This window comes from Procambarus clarkii, chromosome 52, assembly GCF_040958095.1.
Source record: "Procambarus clarkii isolate CNS0578487 chromosome 52, FALCON_Pclarkii_2.0, whole genome shotgun sequence".
NCBI lineage: Eukaryota > Metazoa > Arthropoda > Malacostraca > Decapoda > Cambaridae > Procambarus > Procambarus clarkii.
The window spans coordinates 16,966,335-16,987,715 of NC_091201.1; the positions used below are offsets into that span (position 1 = coordinate 16,966,335).

The 21,381-nt window shown below is 41.5% G+C and overlaps 1 protein-coding gene across 1 annotated transcript; it reads right to left on the reverse strand.

Annotated features, from left to right (window-relative positions):
- Positions 1-8,269: 8,269 nt before the first annotated feature.
- Positions 8,270-10,054, reverse strand: LOC138352005 (keratin-associated protein 6-1-like). Its single transcript, XM_069304176.1, has 2 exons — positions 10,010-10,054; positions 8,270-8,656 (listed from the first exon to the last, which is right to left on the reverse strand). Exons 1-2 carry the CDS (start codon positions 10,019-10,021, stop codon positions 8,417-8,419), a joined length of 252 nt encoding a protein of 83 aa, XP_069160277.1. The 5' UTR covers positions 10,022-10,054; the 3' UTR covers positions 8,270-8,416.
- Between the last annotated feature and the right edge of the window lie 11,327 nt (positions 10,055-21,381).

Sequence of the window (21,381 nt, forward strand, 5' to 3'; positions counted from 1 at the left end):
GGATACTATTGTCGATGTTGCTATTTCTCCACTCGTTTGTAGCATGAAGTAGTTGCGTTTTGTTGTCTTTGATTTCATTCTCTGCCTTGTATATCTGATCACGAATCAGATCCTGGCGATATTTTATCGTGAAGGCTTGATTCCTTGCTGCTGGGTCGTGCACTTTAATATTAGTATATTTTGGTAGCAGTCTTTCCTGTAGACATATATTATTAAATATGACCGAAAAAGTAAGATTAATAATTCTAACACGAATTTTCTCAATCTTTCGTACATTACGCTTCACTGTTGGAGGTAAATCAAAAATCACTTCTCCAAAATTCATTTTTATTTCTAGTCTGACGCGACACGGGCGCGTTTCGTAAAACTTATTACATTTTCAAAGACTTCACAAATACACAACTGATTAGAACTTACGTATCTCTGCTATTATATCTACATTTGCTATTATATCTACATTCGTGTTAGAATTATTAATCTTACTTTTTACCTCCCACCTCACTCATATGTAGATGATGGTTCAAGTACAGAGCCCTGTGCGACTCCACTGCTGACTTCACGCCATTCTGAGGTCTCACCCCTCACTATAACTCTCTGCTTCCTATTACTTAGGTACTCCCTTATCCACTGGAGCGCCCTACCAGTTACTCCTGCCTGTTTCTCCAGCTTATGCATCAACCTTTTATGGGGTACTGTGTCAAAGGCTTTCCGACAGTCCAAAAATATGCAGTCCGCCCATCCTTCTCTTTCTTGCTTAATCTTTGTCACCTGATCGTAGAATTCTATCAAGCCTGTAAGGCAAGATTTACCCTCCCTGAACCCATGTTGATGGGTTGTCACGAAGTCTCTTCTCTCCAGATGTGTTACTAGGTTTTTTCTCACAATCTTCTCCACCACCTTGCATGGTATACAAGTTAAGGCCACTGGCCTGTAGTTCAGTGCCTCTTGTCTGTCACCCTTTTTAAATATTGGTACTACATTAGCAGTCTTCCATTCTTCTGGTAGGTCTCCCGTTTCTAGTGACCTACTATACACCATGGAGAGTGGCAATCAAAGTGCTCCTGCACACTCTTTCAATACCCATGGTGAGATTCCATCCGGCCCAACAGCTTTTCTCACATCCAGCTCCAATAGGTGCTTCTTGACCTCATCTCTTGTAATTTCGAACCATTCCAAGGTCACCTGGTTTGCTGCCACCTCTCCTAGCGCCGTGACTTCTCCCTGTTCTATTGTAAAGACCTCCTGGAACCTATTGTTGAGTTCTTCACACACCTCTTTGTCATTCTCTGTGTACCTGTCCTCGCCTACCCTAAGTTTCATCACCTGTTCCTTCACTGTTGTCTTCCTCCTGATGTGACTGTGTAGTAGCTTTGGTTCGGTCTTGGTTTTATTAGCTATATCATTTTCATACCTTTTCTCAGCTGCTCTTCTCACACTGACATACTCGTTCCTGGTTTTCTGGTATCTCTCTCTATTTTCTGGTGTTCTGTTATTACGGAAGTTCCCTCCATGCACTTTTGTTCAGATCCTTTTGCTTTCATACATTCCCTATTAAACCACGGATTCTTCCTTTGCTTCTCTGTTTTTTCCTGTTGGGCTGGGGACAAACCTGTTTACAGCCTCCTGACATTTTTGGGGTGGACATAGTCCATCATGTCTTGTACGGACTTGGTTCCGAGTTCTGTGTCCCAATGTATACCCCATAGGAATTTATTCATCTCCTCATAGTTTCCCTTTCGGTACGCCAGCCCTTTGTTTCCCAGTTCTTTTTTAGGGGTGATAATTCCTAGCTCAACCAGGTACTCAAGCTCAATACACTATGATCACTCATTCCCAAGGGGGCTTCCAACTTAACTTCCCTTATATCTGACTCATTTAGGGTAAATATCAAATCAAGCAAGGCTGGTTCATCCCTCCTCTCGTTCTCGTTGTGTGTGTGTGTACTCACCTATTTGTACTCACTTATTTGTGCTTGCGGGGATTGAGCTTTGGCTCTTTGGTCCTGCCTCTCAACTATAAATCAACTCCTGTACAGATTCTTGAGCCTACTGGGCTCTGTCATATCTACATATGAAACGTGTATGGAGTCAGCCTCCACCACATCACTGCCTAATGCATTCCATCTGTTAACTGCTCTGGACCCTGAAAAAGTTCTTTCTAAACGTCCGTGTGGCTCATTTGGGTACTCAGTTTCCACCTGTGTCCCCTTTTTGCGTACCACCAGTGTTGAATAGTTTATCCTTGTCTACCCTGTCAATTCCCCCTGAGGATTTTGAAGGTAGTGATCATGTCTCCCCTTACTCTTCTGTCATCCAGTGTTGTACGGTGCATTTCTCGCGGCCTTTCCTCGTAACTCATGCCTCTTAGTTCTGTGACTAGTCTAGTGGCATACCTCTGAACTTTTTCCAGCTTCTTTCTGTGCTTGACAAGGTACGGGCTCCATGCTGGGGCCGCATACTCCAGGATAGGTCTTTCATATGCGGTATAAAAGATTCTAATTTTTGCGTCATCAGCAAACATTTAGAGAAACGAATCTATACCCTCTGGGAGAGCATTTACATAAATCAGAAACATTATGAGTCCAAGGACTGACCCCTGCGGGACACCACTTGTGACGTCTCTCCAATCTGAGACCACACCCCCTCACAGTGACTCGTTGTCTTCTGTTGCTTAGGTACTCCCTAATCCAATGGAGTACTCTCCCTTTCACTCCAGCCTACATCTCCAGCTTTTTCACTAGCTGCTTGTGTGGTATTGTATCAAAGGCTTTCTGGCAATCCAAAAATATGCAGTCTGCCCACCCTTCCCTTTCTTGCCTGATTTTTGTTGCCTGATCGTAGAATTCTATTAACACTGTGAGGCAGGACTTGCCGTCCCGGAACCCATGTTGATGCCGTGTTACAAAGTTCTTTCTCTCCAGATGTTCCAGTAGCTTTCTTCGCACAATATTCTCCATCAGCTTGCATGGGATGCAGGTTAGGGACACTGGCCTGTAGTTCAATGCCTCCAGTCTATCCCCTTTCTTGTACATTGGGATTATATTAGCTTTCCAAATTTCTGGCAGTTCCCCTGTTACCAGGGATATACACTGTGGAGAGTGGCAGGCACAGTTCTTCTGCTCCTTCCTTTAGTATCCAAGGGGATTCCATTTGGGCCTATAGCCTTTGTCACATCCAACTCTAGTAAACACTTTCTTACTTCCCCGCTGGTAATCTCAAACTCTTTCAGTGGTTCCTGGTTAACTATTCCCTCTCTTATCTGTGGAATTTCTCCTTGCTCTAAGGTGAAGACCTCCTGGAATTTCTTATTCAGTTCCTCACACACTTCCTTGTCGCTTGTAGTGAATCCTTCTGCCTCTATCCTTAATTTCATTACCTGTTCTTTTACTGTTGATTTTCTCCTGATGTGGCTGTGCAGCAATTTAGGTTGAGTCTTTGCCTTGCTTACGATGTCATTTTCGTATTGTCTTTCTGCCTCTCTTCTCATCCTGACATATTCATTCCTGGTACTGTTGTATCTTTCTCTGCTCTCAAGTGTCGTGTTATTTCTATAGGTTCTCCACGTCCTTTCACTTTGCTGCATAGCTATCCTACATCTCTGAATAAACCATGGGTTTCTCATCTCCTTTCGTTGTCTTCCTTTGGACTGGGACAAACTTGTTTGCTGCCTCCTTGCATTTCTGAGTGACGTAGTCCATCATGTCTTGGGCCGTTTCCCAAGTAATATCTGTTAGGAATCTTCTTATTTCATCATAGTTTCCCTTACGGAAATGCCAACCTTTTGTTTCAGCACCCCTCCTCGAGTTCAATAACCCATCTTCAACCAGATACTAAAACACTAGTGTACTGTGGTCGCTCATTCCTACCGGGGCCTCAAACCGATTTCCCTTATGTCAGAGTCGTTCAGAGTGAAGACAAGGTCGAGTCTCGCTGGTTCATCGTTTCCCCTCATCCTAGTGGGTTCGGGTTCCTTGGCATAGTTGGCTTAGAAAGTTTCTTGTCGCCACCTCCATTAGTTAGGCTCTCCAAGTATCCTCTCCTCCATGCGGTTCCTTGTTCTTCCAGTCTATCCTTCCGTGATTGAAGTCCCCATGATGAGCAGATGGGATCTATTTCTCAGGCAACAGAGGCTGCCTTCTCAATTATAGTGTTAACTGCCGTGTTGTTGTTGTCATACTCTTGCCTGGGTCTTCTGTCATTTGATGAAGGGTTGTATATCATTGCTACTACTTCTTTTGGTCCTCCCATTGTCATTGCGCCTGTTATGTAGTCACTGAATCCCTTGCAGCCCGGGATGACCATCTCCTCGAAACTCCATTCCCTTCTCATTAGTAGGGCCACTCCACCTCCTCCCTACCCTCCCTCTCTTTCCTTATTACAGTGTAGTCCTGGGGAAACACTGCATTCATTATGATTCCTGAGAGTTTTGTTTCTGTGAGTCCAATTACATCTGGGTTTACTTCCGGTGCTCTTTCCTTCAGTTCACTTGCCTTGCTTGTTATCCCATTTATGTTCAAGTACATCACCCTGAAACTGACTTTCTCAGATTCTATTGCTTCCCCTGAAGCAGGGAAACAGGGAAGGGACCGGGATGGGATGGCTTATGAAGGGGGACCTGGGAGATCTGGGTTGTGCAGGGGCTGGGATGATCCGGTACGAGGATGGGGGTGTAGGGGGGGGGGGAGGGCTTGGGGGGTGGTGGGTGGGGAAGGTTTGGGGTGGGTAGGTGAGAGGGGGGAGGCTTGGGTGAGAGAGGGAGGCTTTGGAGAGTGTGGGAGAAGGGAAGGTTTGGGGGTTGTAGGAGGAGGGAGGGTTTGGAGGGATGGGAGGAATGGGGGGCTCAGGGGGCATAACAGCTACACCTGCCTGTCTCTCCAGCTTATGTACCAGCCTCTTATGCGGTACTGTGTCAAAGTCTTTCCGACAATCCAAGAAAATGCAGTCCGCCCAGCCTTCTCTTTCTTGCTTAATCTTTGTCACCTGGTCGTAGAATTCTATTAAGCCAGTCAGGCAAGATTGACCCTCCCTGAATCCATGTTGGCGATTTGTCACGAAGTCCCTTCTCTCCAGATGTGCTACCAGGTTTTTTCTCACGATCTTCCTCACACACACACACACACACACAAACACACACGCACACACACACTACACACATCTGTGTGTGTGTGTGTGTGTGTGTGCGCGTAGGCGCGTGTGTGTGTGTGTGCGCGTGCGCGCGTGTGTGTGTGTGTGTGTGTGTGTGTGTGTACTCACCTAGTACTCACCTAGTTGTGTTTGCGGGGGTTGAGCGCTGGCTCTTTGGTCCCGCCTCTCAACCGTCAATCAACAGGTGTACAGATTCCTGAGCCTATTGGGCTCTATCATATCTACACTTCAAACTGTGTATGGAGTCAGCCTCCACCACATCACTTCCTAATGCATTCCATTTGTCAACCACTCTGACACTAAAAAAATTCTTTCTAATATCTCTGTGGCTCATTTGGGCACTCAGTTTCCACCTGTACTCACCTAATTGTACTTACCTAATTGTGCTTGCGGGGGTTGAGCTTTGGCTCTTTGGTCCCGCCTCTCAAATGTCAATCAACTGGTGTACAGATTCCTGAGCCTACTGGGATCTATCATATCTATATTTGAAACTGTGTATGGAGTCAGCCTCCACCACATCACTTCCTGGTGCATTCCATTTATTAACTACTCTGACACTGAAAAAATTCTTTCTAACGTCTCTGTGGTTCATCTGGGTACTAAGTTTCCACCTGTGTCCCCTTGTTCGTGTCCCACCCGTGCTGAAGAGTTTGTCTTTGTCCACCCTGTCAATTCCCCTGAGAATTTTGTAGGTGGTTATCATGTCTCCCCTTACTCTTCTGTTTTCCAGGGATGTGAGGTTCAGCTCCTTTAGGCTTTCCTCGTAGCTCAATCCTCTCAGTTCCGGGATTACCTGCCTCACACACACACACCTGTGTCCCCTTGTGCGTGTTCCCCTTGTGTTAAATAGACTGTCTTTATCTACCCTATCAATTCCCTTCAGAATCTTGAATGTGGTGATCATGTCCCCCCTAACTCTTCTGTCTTCCAGCGAAGTGAGGTTTAATTCCCGTAGTCTCTCCTCGTAGCTCATACGTCTCAGCTCGGGTACTAGTCTGGTGGCAAACCTTTGAACCTTTTCCAGTTTAGTCTTATCCTTGACTAGATATGGACTCCATGCTGGGGTTGCATACTCCAGGATTGGCCTGACATATGTGGTATTCAAAGTTCTGAATGATTCTTTACACAAGGTTCTGAATGCTGTTCGTATGTTGGCCAGCCTGGCATATGCCGCTGATGTTATCCTCTTGATATGTGCTGCAGGAGACAGGTCTGGCGTGATATAAACTCCCAAGTCTTTTTCTTCTCTGACTCCTGAAGAATTTCCTCTCCCAGATGATACCTTGTATCTGGCCTCCTGCTCCCTTCATCTATCTTCATTACATTACATTTGGTTACGTTAAACTCTAACAACCATTTGTTCGACCAATCTTTCAGCTTGTCTAGGTCTTCTTGAAACCTCAAACAGTCCTCTTCTGTTTTCATCCTTCTCATAATTTTAGCATCGTCCGCAAACATTGAGAGAGATGAATCGATACCCTCCGGGAGATCATTTTCATATATCAGAAACAAGATAGGGCCGAGTACAGAGCCCTGTGGGACTCCGCTAGTGACTTCACACCAATCGGAGGTCTCACCCCTGACCGTAACTCTCTGCTTCCTATTGCTTAGATACTCCCTTATCCACTGGAGCACCTTACCAGCTACATCTGCCTGTCTCTCCAGCTTATGTACCAGCCTCTTATGCGGTACTGTGTCAAAGGCTTTCCGACAATCCAAGAAAATGCAGTCAGCCCAGCCCTCTCTTTCTTGCTTAATCTTTGTCACCTGATCGTAGAATTCTATCAAGCCTGTAAGGCAAGATTTGCCCTCCCTGAACCCATGTTGGCGATTTGTCACGAAGTCCCTTCTCTCCAGATGTGTTACCAGATTTTTTCTCACGATCTTCTCCATCACCTTGCATGATATACAAGTCAAGGACACAGGCCTGTAGTTCAGTGCCTCTTGCCTGTCGCAATTTTTGTATATTGGGACCACATTCGCCGTCTTCCATATTTCTGGTAGGTCTCCCGTCTCCAGTGACTTACTATACACTATGGAGAGTGGCAAGCATAGTGCCTCTGCACACTCTTTCAGTATCCATGGTGAGATCCCATCTGGACCAACAGCCTTTTTAACATCCAGATCCAGCAGGTGTCTCTTGACCTACTCTTCGTAATTTCGAACTCTTCCAAGGCCACCTGGTTTACTTCCCTTTCTCCTAGCACAGTGACCTCACCTTGTTCTATTGTGAAGACCTCCTGGAACCTCTTGTTGAGTTCTTCACACACCTCTCTGTCATTTTCAGTATACCCGTCCTCGCCTGTTCGAAGTTTCAATACCTGTTCTTTCACTGTTGTTTTCCTTCTGATGTGACTGTGGAGTAGCTTAGGTTCCGTCTTGGCTTTGTTTGCTATATCATTTTCAAAACTTTTCTCTGCTTCTCTTCTCACCCTGACGTACTTATTCCTGGTTCTCTGGTATATCTCTGCTTGTGTGTGTGCGTGCGCACGTGCGTGTGTGTGTGTGTCTGTGTGAGTGTAAATAAACACAAATGCATTGAGTTTATTATTAATTTTCATTTAGATATTTTCCATTATACGCAAATATCAGAGGAAAAATATTTGGCAGATGAAAATATTCGAGATATAGTAAACGAGAACGTTAAGATCACCCTTAGGCTTGTTCAATTAGGAAAAGCTGAACGATAACCATTGCCTAAAATATTCTTAACGGAGAGTATTGTGATCAGGTAGAATACAATACACTGAGAGGTGAACCCAACTACATGGTGTATGTACACCAGAAGTTTACTTTAGTGTTGGACAATTTTCGGCTCCAAAATTATAGATGATGGTGATAAACATTCGCGAGAATGGACTGGATGATCATTCTGGTTCACTAAAAAAATGTAGAGGATGACAGGTGCAAATCCGAACGCTGAACGAAATAGTTGAAAAAGTAGTAAAAATAAAAAAAAATGTGTAAACTAATATGTTTGGATCAAAGGCATTACTTAATTTTATTAATGATTATATATTTCTCTGAATTAATACAGGCGAGATCATGCAAGGAAGTGAATACACATGATCACATAAACTAGTAAACATGCAAAGTGTATTGAGGTTTTTAACAGAGACAAAAAATTTTCAGATGCTCAGAAGTTTATTTTCCTAATGATGATATGCAGTATTGATACATGATGGAGAGGTAATTTTATTTGTATTAGCGAGAGGATATGTAATTCTTAGACACATGAAGATGCTCATATTACAGGAGGAAGGTCTGGTCTCTTAGCCGTACAGGCCACCGCCAAGACCATAACCTCCAAGGCCTCCGAGACCATATCCTCCGTAGCCGAGACCTCCAAGACCATATCCTCCTCCGAGACCGTAGCCACCTCCGAGACCGTAGCCACCTCCGAGACCGTAACCAAGACCTGGGAGACCGAGACCTAAGCCACCGAAGCCAGCTTTAGGGTCAGCTTCTGGTTGAGGCATTGCTGTTGCCAGACCCACCAACAGGACGATGATCTGACGGTACACACAACATTATATCATTAGCTGGAGAAGGATGATCTAAGACAAGGAAAATGAAAGTAAACATTTTAATGTTAATTCTTCATATAATGAACATTTAGGAGTGACAAGCCATGTAAGAAAAAGTGAGCTTATAGAAACTGTATTCATTTTCCCTGTTTTTATGTAAAGTTTTACCCTAGAAGTAAAACTACTTCGTAAACTTGGGTAAAATATCTGAATCTTTAATTTGTAGGAGATTTAGTTATTTCTTTATAAATGATCAACCTCAGTTTTTCACACTATAATAATACTATAATAAAGATTGGCACTCATTCACTCTCATGCCTCACGCAACTGGTGCTATATTATATAATGCTTGGAATATTAATTTTTGTTTTATTGTTTCTCAGCACCGCATAGTTCTGCGTGAATCTTGAAGTGACAGAAGCTTAGTCACATCACAAGCGTCTATTCATTAGGCACTTTCTTCAAACATAAGTGCCTCTGGGTGGGGAAGCTATGGCACCGTGTAAAACGAATTACACGTAACTATTTGGTTGTCATGGATACAGTTATTGGTCACCTAAACGAAGTTCTTTCGTCCTCCAAATCATAATATGCCTCAAGCATATTTTTCTCCACTGGCACTCAAGATAACATTTTAGAAAATGATCGCGAATCACCTGCTCGTGAAACACTTATAATATTTCAATGTCTGATTTGCTTTACTAAATTATTATGACAATGATTATTGATTCTGTATCGTAATTTCTTGCATAAATATAAATCTTGTTTTGAAAACGTATTGTTAGGAGTAAGTTTTATATTTAGCAAAGTTTTTAGAGCAAAGCAAGTTTCTTGGTTAGCCACTGTACCAAAACCTTCAAATTTATTCAAACATTGAAATTACATTTGACTATTTCCCTATAGTGCACATGTAATTGTTGAGTATTAGTACTCACCAGAACCTTCATGGTTTAGTATACTCTACTAAATTACACATGTAATTGTTGAGTATTAGTACTCACTAGAACCTTCATGGTTGAGAGTATTCTGTAATCTATTAAACTGCACATGTAATTGTTGAGTATTAGTACTCACCAGAACCTTCATGGTTTAGTGTAATCTATTAAACTGCACATGTAATTGTTGAGTATTAGTACTCACCAGAACCTTCATGGTTTAGTGTAATCTACTAAACTACACATGTAATTGTTGAGTATTAGTACTCACCAGAACCTTCATGGTTTAGTGTAATCTACTAAACTACACATGTAATTGTTGAGTATTAGTACTCACCAGAACCTTCATGGTTTAGTATACTCTACTAAACTACACATGTAATTGTTGAGTATTAGTACTCACCAGAACCTTCATGGTTGCAGTGTTGTCGTGGGCGATGAAGGAAGGCGTGTGAAGGTGAAGAGACTGACTGTCCCTTTTATACTCCAGCTTCCCGGAGCTGAGAATGTTGTCACGTGACCCTGACAAGGTCAGCAGCCAAGCAATGAAACATTTTAATCATGGCCGAAGTTACTGAAGGTCGATGGGACCAGCGACGTCTCTAATATTTTAGTAGAACAATGTTAAAATATTCTCGTAGCAAATTTTCTTGAATCTCTTACTAAATCCAGCACATTCACGAGTCAGTATTTACGCAAACTTATCAACGTATAAATTAACACCAGCTCTGAGATAAACACACATCAACAGTTACAGTCAACACCTGGCGTCATGCACGAGAGGGGGACCGGAGGCCACACCCTCCAGCCTCGCCCTTGTGGCCATCAGCGTCTTAATGTGGCCACTGACTCCTGTGATAATTATAAAGTATTGTTTTTGATTGTGTTGACTGTTTATGTCAAAATTATGTCCGTCTTAATAAGTATGTGTAACTGAATATAAACAATATAAACATAATAATTAAATATTAATAATAATTCATTGTGTCAGGGAATATATATATATATATATATATATATATATATATATATATATATATATATATATATATATATATATATATATATATATATATATATATATATATATATATATATATATATATATATATATATATATATATATATATATATATATATATATATATATATTATTAAATATGACCGAAAAAGTAAGATTAATAATTCTAACACGAATTTTCTCAATCTTTCGTACATTACGCTTCACTGTTGGAGGTAAATCAAAAATCACTTCTCCAAAATTCATTTTTATTTCTAGTCTGACGCGACACGGGCGCGTTTCGTAAAACTTATTACATTTTCAAAGACTTCACAAATACACAACTGATTTAGAACTTATGTATCTCTGATTTTATATCTACATTTGAGTGAGGTGGGAGGGGTGATGTGGCATTAACACAAGACAGAACAAGAGGGGATATTAATAGGGTATTAAAAGTATCAACACAAGACAGAACAGAAACAATGGGTATTGAATAGAAGTGTTTGTAGAAAGCCTATTGGTCCATATTTCTTGATGCTTCTATATTTGAGCGGAGTCTTGAGGTGGGTAGAATATAGTTGTGCAATAATTGGCTGTTGATTGCTGGTGTTGACTTCTTGATGTGTAGTGCCTCGCAAACGTCAAGCCGCCTGCTATCGCTGTATCTATCGATGATTTCTGTGTTGTTTACTAGGATTTCTCTGGCGATGGTTTGGTTATGGGAAGAGATTATATGTTCCTTAATGGAGCCCTGTTGCTTAAGCATTGTTAAACGCCTAGAAAGAGATGTTGTTGTCTTGCCTATATACTGGGTTTTTTGGAGCTTACAGTCCCCAAGTGGGCATTTGAAGGCATAGACGACGTTAGTCTCTTTTAAAGCGTTCTGTTTTGTGTCTGGAGAGTTTCTCATGAGTAGGCTGGCCGTTTTTCTGGTTTTATAGTAAATCGTCAGTTGTATCCTCTGATTTTTGTCTGTAGGGATAACGTTTCTATTAACAATATCTTTCAGGACCCTTTCCTCCGTTTTATGAGCTGTGCAAAAGAAGTTCCTGTAAAATAGTCTAATAGGGGGTATAGGTGTTGTGTTAGTTGTCTCTTCAGAGGTTGCATGGCTTTTCACTTTCCTTCTTATGATGTCTTCGATGAAACCATTGGAGAAGCCGTTATTGACTAGGACCTGCCTTACCCTACAGAGTTCTTCGTCGACTTGCTTCCATTCTGAGCTGTGGCTGAGAGCACGGTCGACGTATGCGTTAACAACACTCCTCTTGTACCTGTCAGGGCAGTCGCTGTTGGCATTTAGGCACATTCCTATGTTTGTTTCCTTAGTGTAGACTGCAGTGTGGAAACCTCCGCCCTTTTCCATGACTGTTACATCTAGAAAAGGCAGCTTCCCATCCTTTTCCGTCTCGTAAGTGAAACGCAGCACGGAACTCTGCTCAAATGCCTCCTTCAGCTCCTGCAGATGTCTGACATCAGGTACCTGTGTAAAAATGTCGTCAACATACCTGCAGTATATGGCCGGTTTCAAGTTCATGTCGACTAAGACTTTTTGCTCGATGGTACCCATGTAGAAGTTTGCAAACAGGACACCTAGGGGAGAACCCATGGCAACCCCATCTACTTGCTTATACATGTGCCCATCCGGGCTCAAGAAGGGTGCCTCTTTAGTACAAGCTTGGAGTAGTTTCCTCAGAATACTTTCTGGCATGTCAAGAGGAGTACAGGCTGGATCACGATACACTCTGTCGGCTATCATTCCGATTGTCTCGTCCACAGGTACGTTGGTAAACAGCGATTCTACGTCCAACGAGGCTCTTATCCCTGTGGCCCGTGTGCCCCGCAGTAAGTCCACAAATTCCTTTGGAGACTTCAGGCTGAAGGCGCAAGGAACATAAGGAGTCAGCAGGCCGTTGAGTCGCTTCGCCAGTCTGTACGTGGGTGTGGGTATCTGGCTAATGATTGGCCGAAGTGGGTTTCCAGGCTTGTGCGTCTTGACATTTCCATACGCATATCCAGGTTTATATTCCCCAATGATCTTTGGCAGGTGGAGTCCGGATTTCTTGGCGTTCACAGTTTCGATCAGTTTGTTGACCTTTGCTTTTAATTCGGCTGTAGTGTCCTTCGTTACCCTTTGGAACTTAGTTTGGTCAGAGAGTATGATGTTCATTTTCGCCAGATATTCGTCTTTTTTAAGAATGACATATATTGGCGACTTGTCACCTCTCCTGACAACTATCTCCTTGTTCTCACGAAGGCTTTTAGCTGCCGCTTTAAGCTCGGGGGACAGTATGGTGCTTCTGTAGTTGCCTCGATTCTTTCCTCCTTCTGCAATAAGTTCTGCTTGTAAGGAATCTTTGGTAGTGACCTTCTTTTGTGTCTCGAGGTCGAATATGTCGTCCAACAGAATTTCCAACTCTACTTTCCGGGCCATTTCACTCGGTCTGGACATAACATGACAGATTATGCCCAGATTTAGGAGAGTGACTTGGTCCTCAGTGAGGTTAATTCCTGCAAGGTTCAGGAAGCCATCTCTTGGTCGTGGAATTGCCATAGGTCCTCCATATAATGTTGTTAGTTTCTTGATAATCCTTGTTTCAGTGCTGAGGTGATGTTGGTCTGTGAGGATGTCGAGGTGTTGTTCAATGCGGGTACGGATACTATGGTCGATGTTGCTATTTCTCCACTCGTTTGTAGCATGAAGTAGTTGCGTTTTGTTGTCTTTGATTTCATTCTCTGCCTTGTATATCTGATCACGAATCAGATCCTGGCGATATTTTATCGTGAAGGCTTGATTCCTTGCTGCTGGGTCGTGCACTTTAATATTAGTATATTTTGGTAGCAGTCTTTCCTGTAGACATATATTATTAAATATGACCGAAAAAGTAAGATTAATAATTCTAACACGAATTTTCTCAATCTTTCGTACATTACGCTTCACTGTTGGAGGTAAATCAAAAATCACTTCTCCAAAATTCATTTTTATTTCTAGTCTGACGCGACACGGGGGCGTTTCGTAAAACTTATTACATTTTCAAAGACTTCACAAATACACAACTGATTTAGAACTTACGTATCTCTGATTTTATATCTACATTTGAGTGAGGTGGGAGGGGTGATGTGGCATTAACACAAGACAGAACAAGAGGGGATATTAATAGGGTATTAAAAGTATCAACACAAGACAGAACAGAAACAATGGGTATTGAATAGAAGTGTTTGTAGAAAGCCTATTGGTCCATATTTCTTGATGCTTCTATATTGGAGCGGAGTCTTGAGGTGGGTAGAATATAGTTGTGCAATAATTGGCTGTTGATTGCTGGTGTTGACTTCTTGATGTGTAGTGCCTCGCAAACGTCAAGCCGCCTGCTATCGCTGTATCTATCGATGATTTCTGTGTTGTTTACTAGGATTTCTCTGGCGATGGTTTGGTTATGGGAAGAGATTATATGTTCCTTAATGGAGCCCTGTTGCTTATGCATTGTTAAACGCCTAGAAAGAGATGTTGTTGTCTTGCCTATATACTGGGTTTTTTGGAGCTTACAGTCCCCAAGTGGGCATTTGAAGGCATAGACGACGTTAGTCTCTTTTAAAGCGTTCTGTTTAGTGTCTGGAGAGTTTCTCATGAGTAGGCTGGCCGTTTTTCTGGTTTTATAGTAAATCGTCAGTTGTATCCTCTGATTTTTGTCTGTAGGGATAACGTTTCTATTAATAATATCTTTCAGGACCCTTTCCTCCGTTTTATGAGCTGTGGAAAAGAAGTTCCTGTAAAATAGTCTAATAGGGGGTATAGGTGTTGTGTTAGTTGTCTCTTCAGAGGTTGCATGGCTTTTCACTTTCCTTCTTATGATGTCTTCGATGAAACCATTGGAGAAGCCGTTATTGACTAGGACCTGCCTTACCCTACAGAGTTCTTCGTCGACTTGCTTCCATTCTGAGCTGTGGCTGAGAGCACGGTCGACGTATGCGTTAACAACACTCCTCTTGTACCTGTCAGGGCAGTCGCTGTTGGCATTTAGGCACATTCCTATGTTTGTTTCCTTAGTGTAGACTGCAGTGTGGAAACCTCCGCCCTTTTCCATGACTGTTACATCTAGAAAAGGCAGCTTCCCATCCTTTTCCGTCTCGTAAGTGAAACGCAGCACGGAACTCTGCTCAAATGCCTCCTTCAGCTCCTGCAGATGTCTGACATCAGGTACCTGTGTAAAAATGTCGTCAACATACCTGCAGTATATGGCCGGTTTCAAGTTCATGTCGACTAAGACTTTTTGCTCGATGGTACCCATGTAGAAGTTTGCAAACAGGACACCTAGGGGAGAACCCATGGCGACCCCATCTACTTGCTTATACATGTGCCCATCCGGGCTCAAGAAGGGTGCCTCTTTAGTACAAGCTTGGAGTAGTTTCCTCAGAATACTTTCTGGCATGTCAAGAGGAGTACAGGCTGGATCACGATACACTCTGTCGGCTATCATTCCGATTGTCTCGTCCACAGGTACGTTGGTAAACAGCGATTCTACGTCCAACGAGGCTCTTATCCCTGTGGCCCGTGTGCCCCGCAGTAAGTCCACAAATTCCTTTGGAGACTTCAGGCTGAAGGCGCAAGGAACATAAGGAGTCAGCAGGCCGTTGAGTCGCTTCGCCAGTCTGTACGTGGGTGTGGGTATCTGGCTAATGATTGGCCGAAGTGGGTTTCCAGGCTTGTGCGTCTTGACATTTCCATACGCATATCCAGGTTTATATTCCCCAATGATCTTTGGCAGGTGGAGTCCGGATTTCTTGGCGTTCACAGTTTCGATCAGTTTGTTGACCTTTGCTTTTAATTCGGCTGTAGTGTCCTTCGTTACCCTTTGGAACTTAGTTTGGTCAGAGAGTATGATGTTCATTTTCGCCAGATATTCGTCTTTTTTAAGAATGACATATATTGGCGACTTGTCACCTCTCCTGACAACTATCTCCTTGTTCTCACGAAGGCTTTTAGCTGCCGCTTTAAGCTCGGGGGACAGTATGGTGCTTCTGTAGTTGCCTCGATTCTTTCCTCCTTCTGCAATAAGTTCTGCTTGTAAGGTATCTTTGGTAGTGACCTTCTTTTGTGTCTCGAGGTCGAATATGTCGTCCAACAGAATTTCCAACTCTACTTTCCGGGCCATTTCACTCGGTCTGGACATAACATAACAGTTTATGCCCAGATTTAGGAGAGTGGCTTGGTCCTCAGTGAGGTTAATTCCTGCAAGGTTCAGGAAGCCATCTCTTGGTCGTGGAATTGCCATAGGTCCTCCATATAATGTTGTTAGTTTCTTGATAATCCTTGTTTCAGTGCTGAGGTGATGTTGGTCTGTGAGGATGTCGAGGTGTTGTTCAATGCGGGTACGGATACAATGGTCGATGTTGCTATTTCTCCACTCGTTTGTAGCATGAAGTAGTTGCGTTTTGTTGTCTTTGATTTCATTCTCTGCCTTGTATATCTGATCACGAATCAGATCCTGGCGATATTTTATCGTGAAGGCTTGATTCCTTGCTGCTGGGTCGTGCACTTTAATATTAGTATATTTTGGTAGCAGTCTTTCCTGTAGACATATATTATTAAATATGACCGAAAAAGTAAGATTAATAATTCTAACACGAATTTTCTCAATCTTTCGTACATTACGCTTCACTGTTGGAGGTAAATAAAAAATCACTTCTCCAAAATTCATTTTTATTTCTAGTCTGACGCGACACGGGCGCGTTTCGTAAAACTTATTGCATTTTCAAAGACTTCACAAATACACAACTGATTTAGAACTTACGTATCTCTGATTTTATATCTACATTTGAGTGAGGTGGGAGGGGTGATGTGGCATTAACACAAGACAGAACAAGAGGGGATATTAATAGGGTATTGAAAGTATCAACACAAGACAGAACAGAAACAATGGGTATTGAATAGAAGTGTTTGTAGAAAGCCTATTGGTCCATATTTCTTGATGCTTCTATATTGGAGCGGAGTCTTGAGGTGGGTAGAATATAGTTGGTTTCCAGGCTTGTGCGTCTTGACATTTCCATACGCATATCCAGGTTTATATTCCCCAATGATCTTTGGCAGGTGGAGTCCGGATTTCTTGGCGTTCACAGTTTCGATCAGTTTGTTGACCTTTGCTTTTAATTCGGCTGTAGTGTCCTTCGTTACCCTTTGGAACTTAGTTTGGTCAGAGAGTATGATGTTCATTTTCGCCAGATATTCGTCTTTTTTAAGAATGACATATATTGGCGACTTGTCACCTCTCCTGACAACTATCTCCTTGTTCTCACGAAGGCTTTTAGCTGCCGCTTTAAGCTCGGGGGACAGTATGGTGCTTCTGTAGTTGCCTCGATTCTTTCCTCCTTCTGCAATAAGTTCTGCTTGTAAGGAATCTTTGGTAGTGACCTTCTTTTGTGTCTCGAGGTCGAATATGTCGTCCAACAGAATTTCCAACTCTACTTTCCGGGCCATTTCACTCGGTCTGGACATAACATGACAGATTATGCCCAGATTTAGGAGAGTGACTTGGTCCTCAGTGAGGTTAATTCCTGCAAGGTTCAGGAAGCCATCTCTTGGTCGTGGTATTGCCATAGGTCCTCCATATAATGTTGTTAGTTTCTTGATAATCCTTGTTTCAGTGCTGAGGTGATGTTGGTCTGTGAGGATGTCGAGGTGTTGTTCAATGAGGGTACGGATACTATGGTCGATGTTGCTATTTCTCCACTCGTTTGTAGCATGAAGTAGTTGCGTTTTGTTGTCTTTGATTTCATTCTCTGCCTTGTATATCTGATCACGAATCAGATCCTGGCGATATTTTATCGTGAAGGCTTGATTCCTTGCTGCTGGGTCGTGCACTTTAATATTAGTATATTTTGGTAGCAGTCTTTCCTGTAGACATATATTATTAAATATGACCGAAAAAGTAAGATTAATAATTCTAACACGAATTTTCTCAATCTTTCGTACATTACGCTTCACTGTTGGAGGTAAATCAAAAATCACTTCTCCAAAATTCATTTTTATTTCTAGTCTGACGCGACACGGGGGCGTTTCGTAAAACTTATTACATTTTCAAAGACTTCACAAATACACAACTGATTTAGAACTTACGTATCTCTGATTTTATATCTACATTTGAGTGAGGTGGGAGGGGTGATGTGGCATTAACACAAGACAGAACAAGAGGGGATATTAATAGGGTATTAAAAGTATCAACACAAGACAGAACAGAAACAATGGGTATTGAATAGAAGTGTTTGTAGAAAGCCTATTGGTCCATATTTCTTGATGCTTCTATATTGGAGCGGAGTCTTGAGGTGGGTAGAATATAGTTGTGCAATAATTGGCTGTTGATTGCTGGTGTTGACTTCTTGATGTGTAGTGCCTCGCAAACGTCAAGCCGCCTGCTATCGCTGTATCTATCGATGATTTCTGTGTTGTTTACTAGGATTTCTCTGGCGATGGTTTGGTTATGGGAAGAGATTATATGTTCCTTAATGGAGCCCTGTTGCTTATGCATTGTTAAACGCCTAGAAAGAGATGTTGTTGTCTTGCCTATATACTGGGTTTTTTGGAGCTTACAGTCCCCAAGTGGGCATTTGAAGGCATAGACGACGTTAGTCTCTTTTAAAGCGTTCTGTTTAGTGTCTGGAGAGTTTCTCATGAGTAGGCTGGCCGTTTTTCTGGTTTTATAGTAAATCGTCAGTTGTATCCTCTGATTTTTGTCTGTAGGGATAACGTTTCTATTAATAATATCTTTCAGGACCCTTTCCTCCGTTTTATGAGCTGTGGAAAAGAAGTTCCTGTAAAATAGTCTAATAGGGGGTATAGGTGTTGTGTTAGTTGTCTCTTCAGAGGTTGCATGGCTTTTCACTTTCCTTCTTATGATGTCTTCGATGAAACCATTGGAGAAGCCGTTATTGACTAGGACCTGCCTTACCCTACAGAGTTCTTCGTCGACTTGCTTCCATTCTGAGCTGTGGCTGAGAGCACGGTCGACGTATGCGTTAACAACACTCCTCTTGTACCTGTCAGGGCAGTCGCTGTTGGCATTTAGGCACATTCCTATGTTTGTTTCCTTAGTGTAGACTGCAGTGTGGAAACCTCCGCCCTTTTCCATGACTGTTACATCTAGAAAAGGCAGCTTCCCATCCTTTTCCGTCTCGTAAGTGAAACGCAGCACGGAACTCTGCTCAAATGCCTCCTTCAGCTCCTGCAGATGTCTGACATCAGGTACCTGTGTAAAAATGTCGTCAACATACCTGCAGTATATGGCCGGTTTCAAGTTCATGTCGACTAAGACTTTTTGCTCGATGGTACCCATGTAGAAGTTTGCAAACAGGACACCTAGGGGAGAACCCATGGCGACCCCATCTACTTGCTTATACATGTGCCCATCCGGGCTCAAGAAGGGTGCCTCTTTAGTACAAGCTAAATGCCAACAGCGTGAAGCGTAATGTACGAAAGATTGAGAAAATTCGTGTTAGAATTATAAATCTTACTTTTTCGGTCATATTTAATAATATATGTCTACAGGAAAGACTGCTACCAAAATATACTAATATATATATATATATATATATATATATATATATATATATATATATATATATATATATATATATATATGTATATATATATATATATATATATATATATATATATATGTATATATATATATATATATATATATATATATATATATATATATATATATATATATATGTATATATATATATATATATATATATATATATATATATATATATATATATATATATATATATATATATATATATATATATATATATATATGTACATGATCCCAATTTTACACGCTGTGCCACAGAGTGGGCCTCTCGTGCAGGCCAATCACCTCAACCACCATCCCCAAAATCCCACAAGCAATCCAGCTGGGATGGTCCCATTGTAGACCAAGTTGCTGCAGAGTGCCTGGGTGCTGCAACAACACAACACGACATTGCTCGCCTCACAGCAGTAGCAGCACCACATGCAGGGGATTTCCTGTTAGCAACCCCAATGTCGGCAACTGGCACGCGTCTCACACCACACGCCCTCCGAATTGCTGTGGCCCTCCGCCTTGCTGCCCCAATCCACACCAGATATAGGTGTATTTTCGGCGAGGTGGTGGCTGACAGGTACGGTCACCATGGCCTACTCTGCCAAAGCACAGGGGGATGGCACTCGAGGCACAGTGAAGTTAACGACATCATCAAGAGGAGCCTCACCACAGCTGGATGCCCAGCTGAAAGAGAGCCCCGTTACCTAACGCCCCGTAACTCTGATGCTCTTATTGGTCGCCCGGATGGTATCACAGTGAACCCCTGGAAGAATGGCAAGCAGTTGGTATGGGACTACACGTGCGTATCAACCCTGGCTAACACCTACATTAACCTCAGTGTTGCACAACCAGGTGGCGCTGCCACCCACAGGGAAGCAGCCAAATCCCGTAAGTATAGAGAACTGGATCACCACTACAATTTTGTCCCTATTGCTTCCGAGACGCTCGGCGCCTGGGGTAAAAGTGCTACCAGTTTTTTGAAGGAACTGGGTTCTAGGCTCATTGAAACAACAAGGGACCCGAGAGCGGCAAGCTTTCTTTTCCAGCGCCTCAGTGTGGCGATACAGAGGGGAAATGCGCACTGCATCCAGGGTTCCTGCCCGCCATCTGAGGAGCTGGAGGAACTCGACAACCATCTTTGTAACCCATATGTAACTCCTTTTTTGTAACAAAGTTCAAATAAAGTAAATATATATGTGTACATACAAAAGAATGGGGGTGGTAGGAGAAGATAATATTAGTGTTCAGTGAGAAACCACAAGGTCTCCTCTGAATACTTTTTATTTTCTTCTCCGAGGCTATGGGTCCCCACATTGGCACCAGAGGTGGTACCCTCACAAACTTTTTATATATATATATATATATATATATATATATATATATATATATATATATATATATATATATATATATATGTATATATATATATATATATATATATATATATATATATATATATATATATATATATATATATATATATATATATATATATATATTTTTTTTTTTAAATAGGAAGGGAGTACCACCTCTAGCTGGAAGAAGGGGGACCCATAGCCTCGAAGGAAACCACGCATAACGCATTAGAGGGAATGTTTAGATCCCCTCCAATACAGTTTCTGTGTGCTTTTCTCCTACCACCCCCTTCCTTGAATATTTTTTGTGCTTTATTATGCATTTGATGGTTACAAGATATACATGGGTTGATGCAAAAAGGTGCTTAAAGGTTATGGATCTCTTGAAGAGATTGTGTATATATATATATATATATATATATATATATATATATATATATATATATATATATATATATATATATATATATATATATATATATATATATATATATATATATATATATATATATATATATATATATATATGTATATATATATATATATATATATATATATATATATATATATATATATATATATATATATATATATATATATATATATATATATATATATATATATATATATATATATATATATATATATATATATATATATATATATATATATATATATATATATATATATATATATATATATATGTCGTACCTAGTAGCCAGAACTCACTTCTCAGCCTACTATGCAAGGCCCGATTTGCCTAATAAGCCAAGTTTTCATGAATTAATATTTTTCGACTACCTAACCTACCTACCCTAACCTAACCTAACTTTTT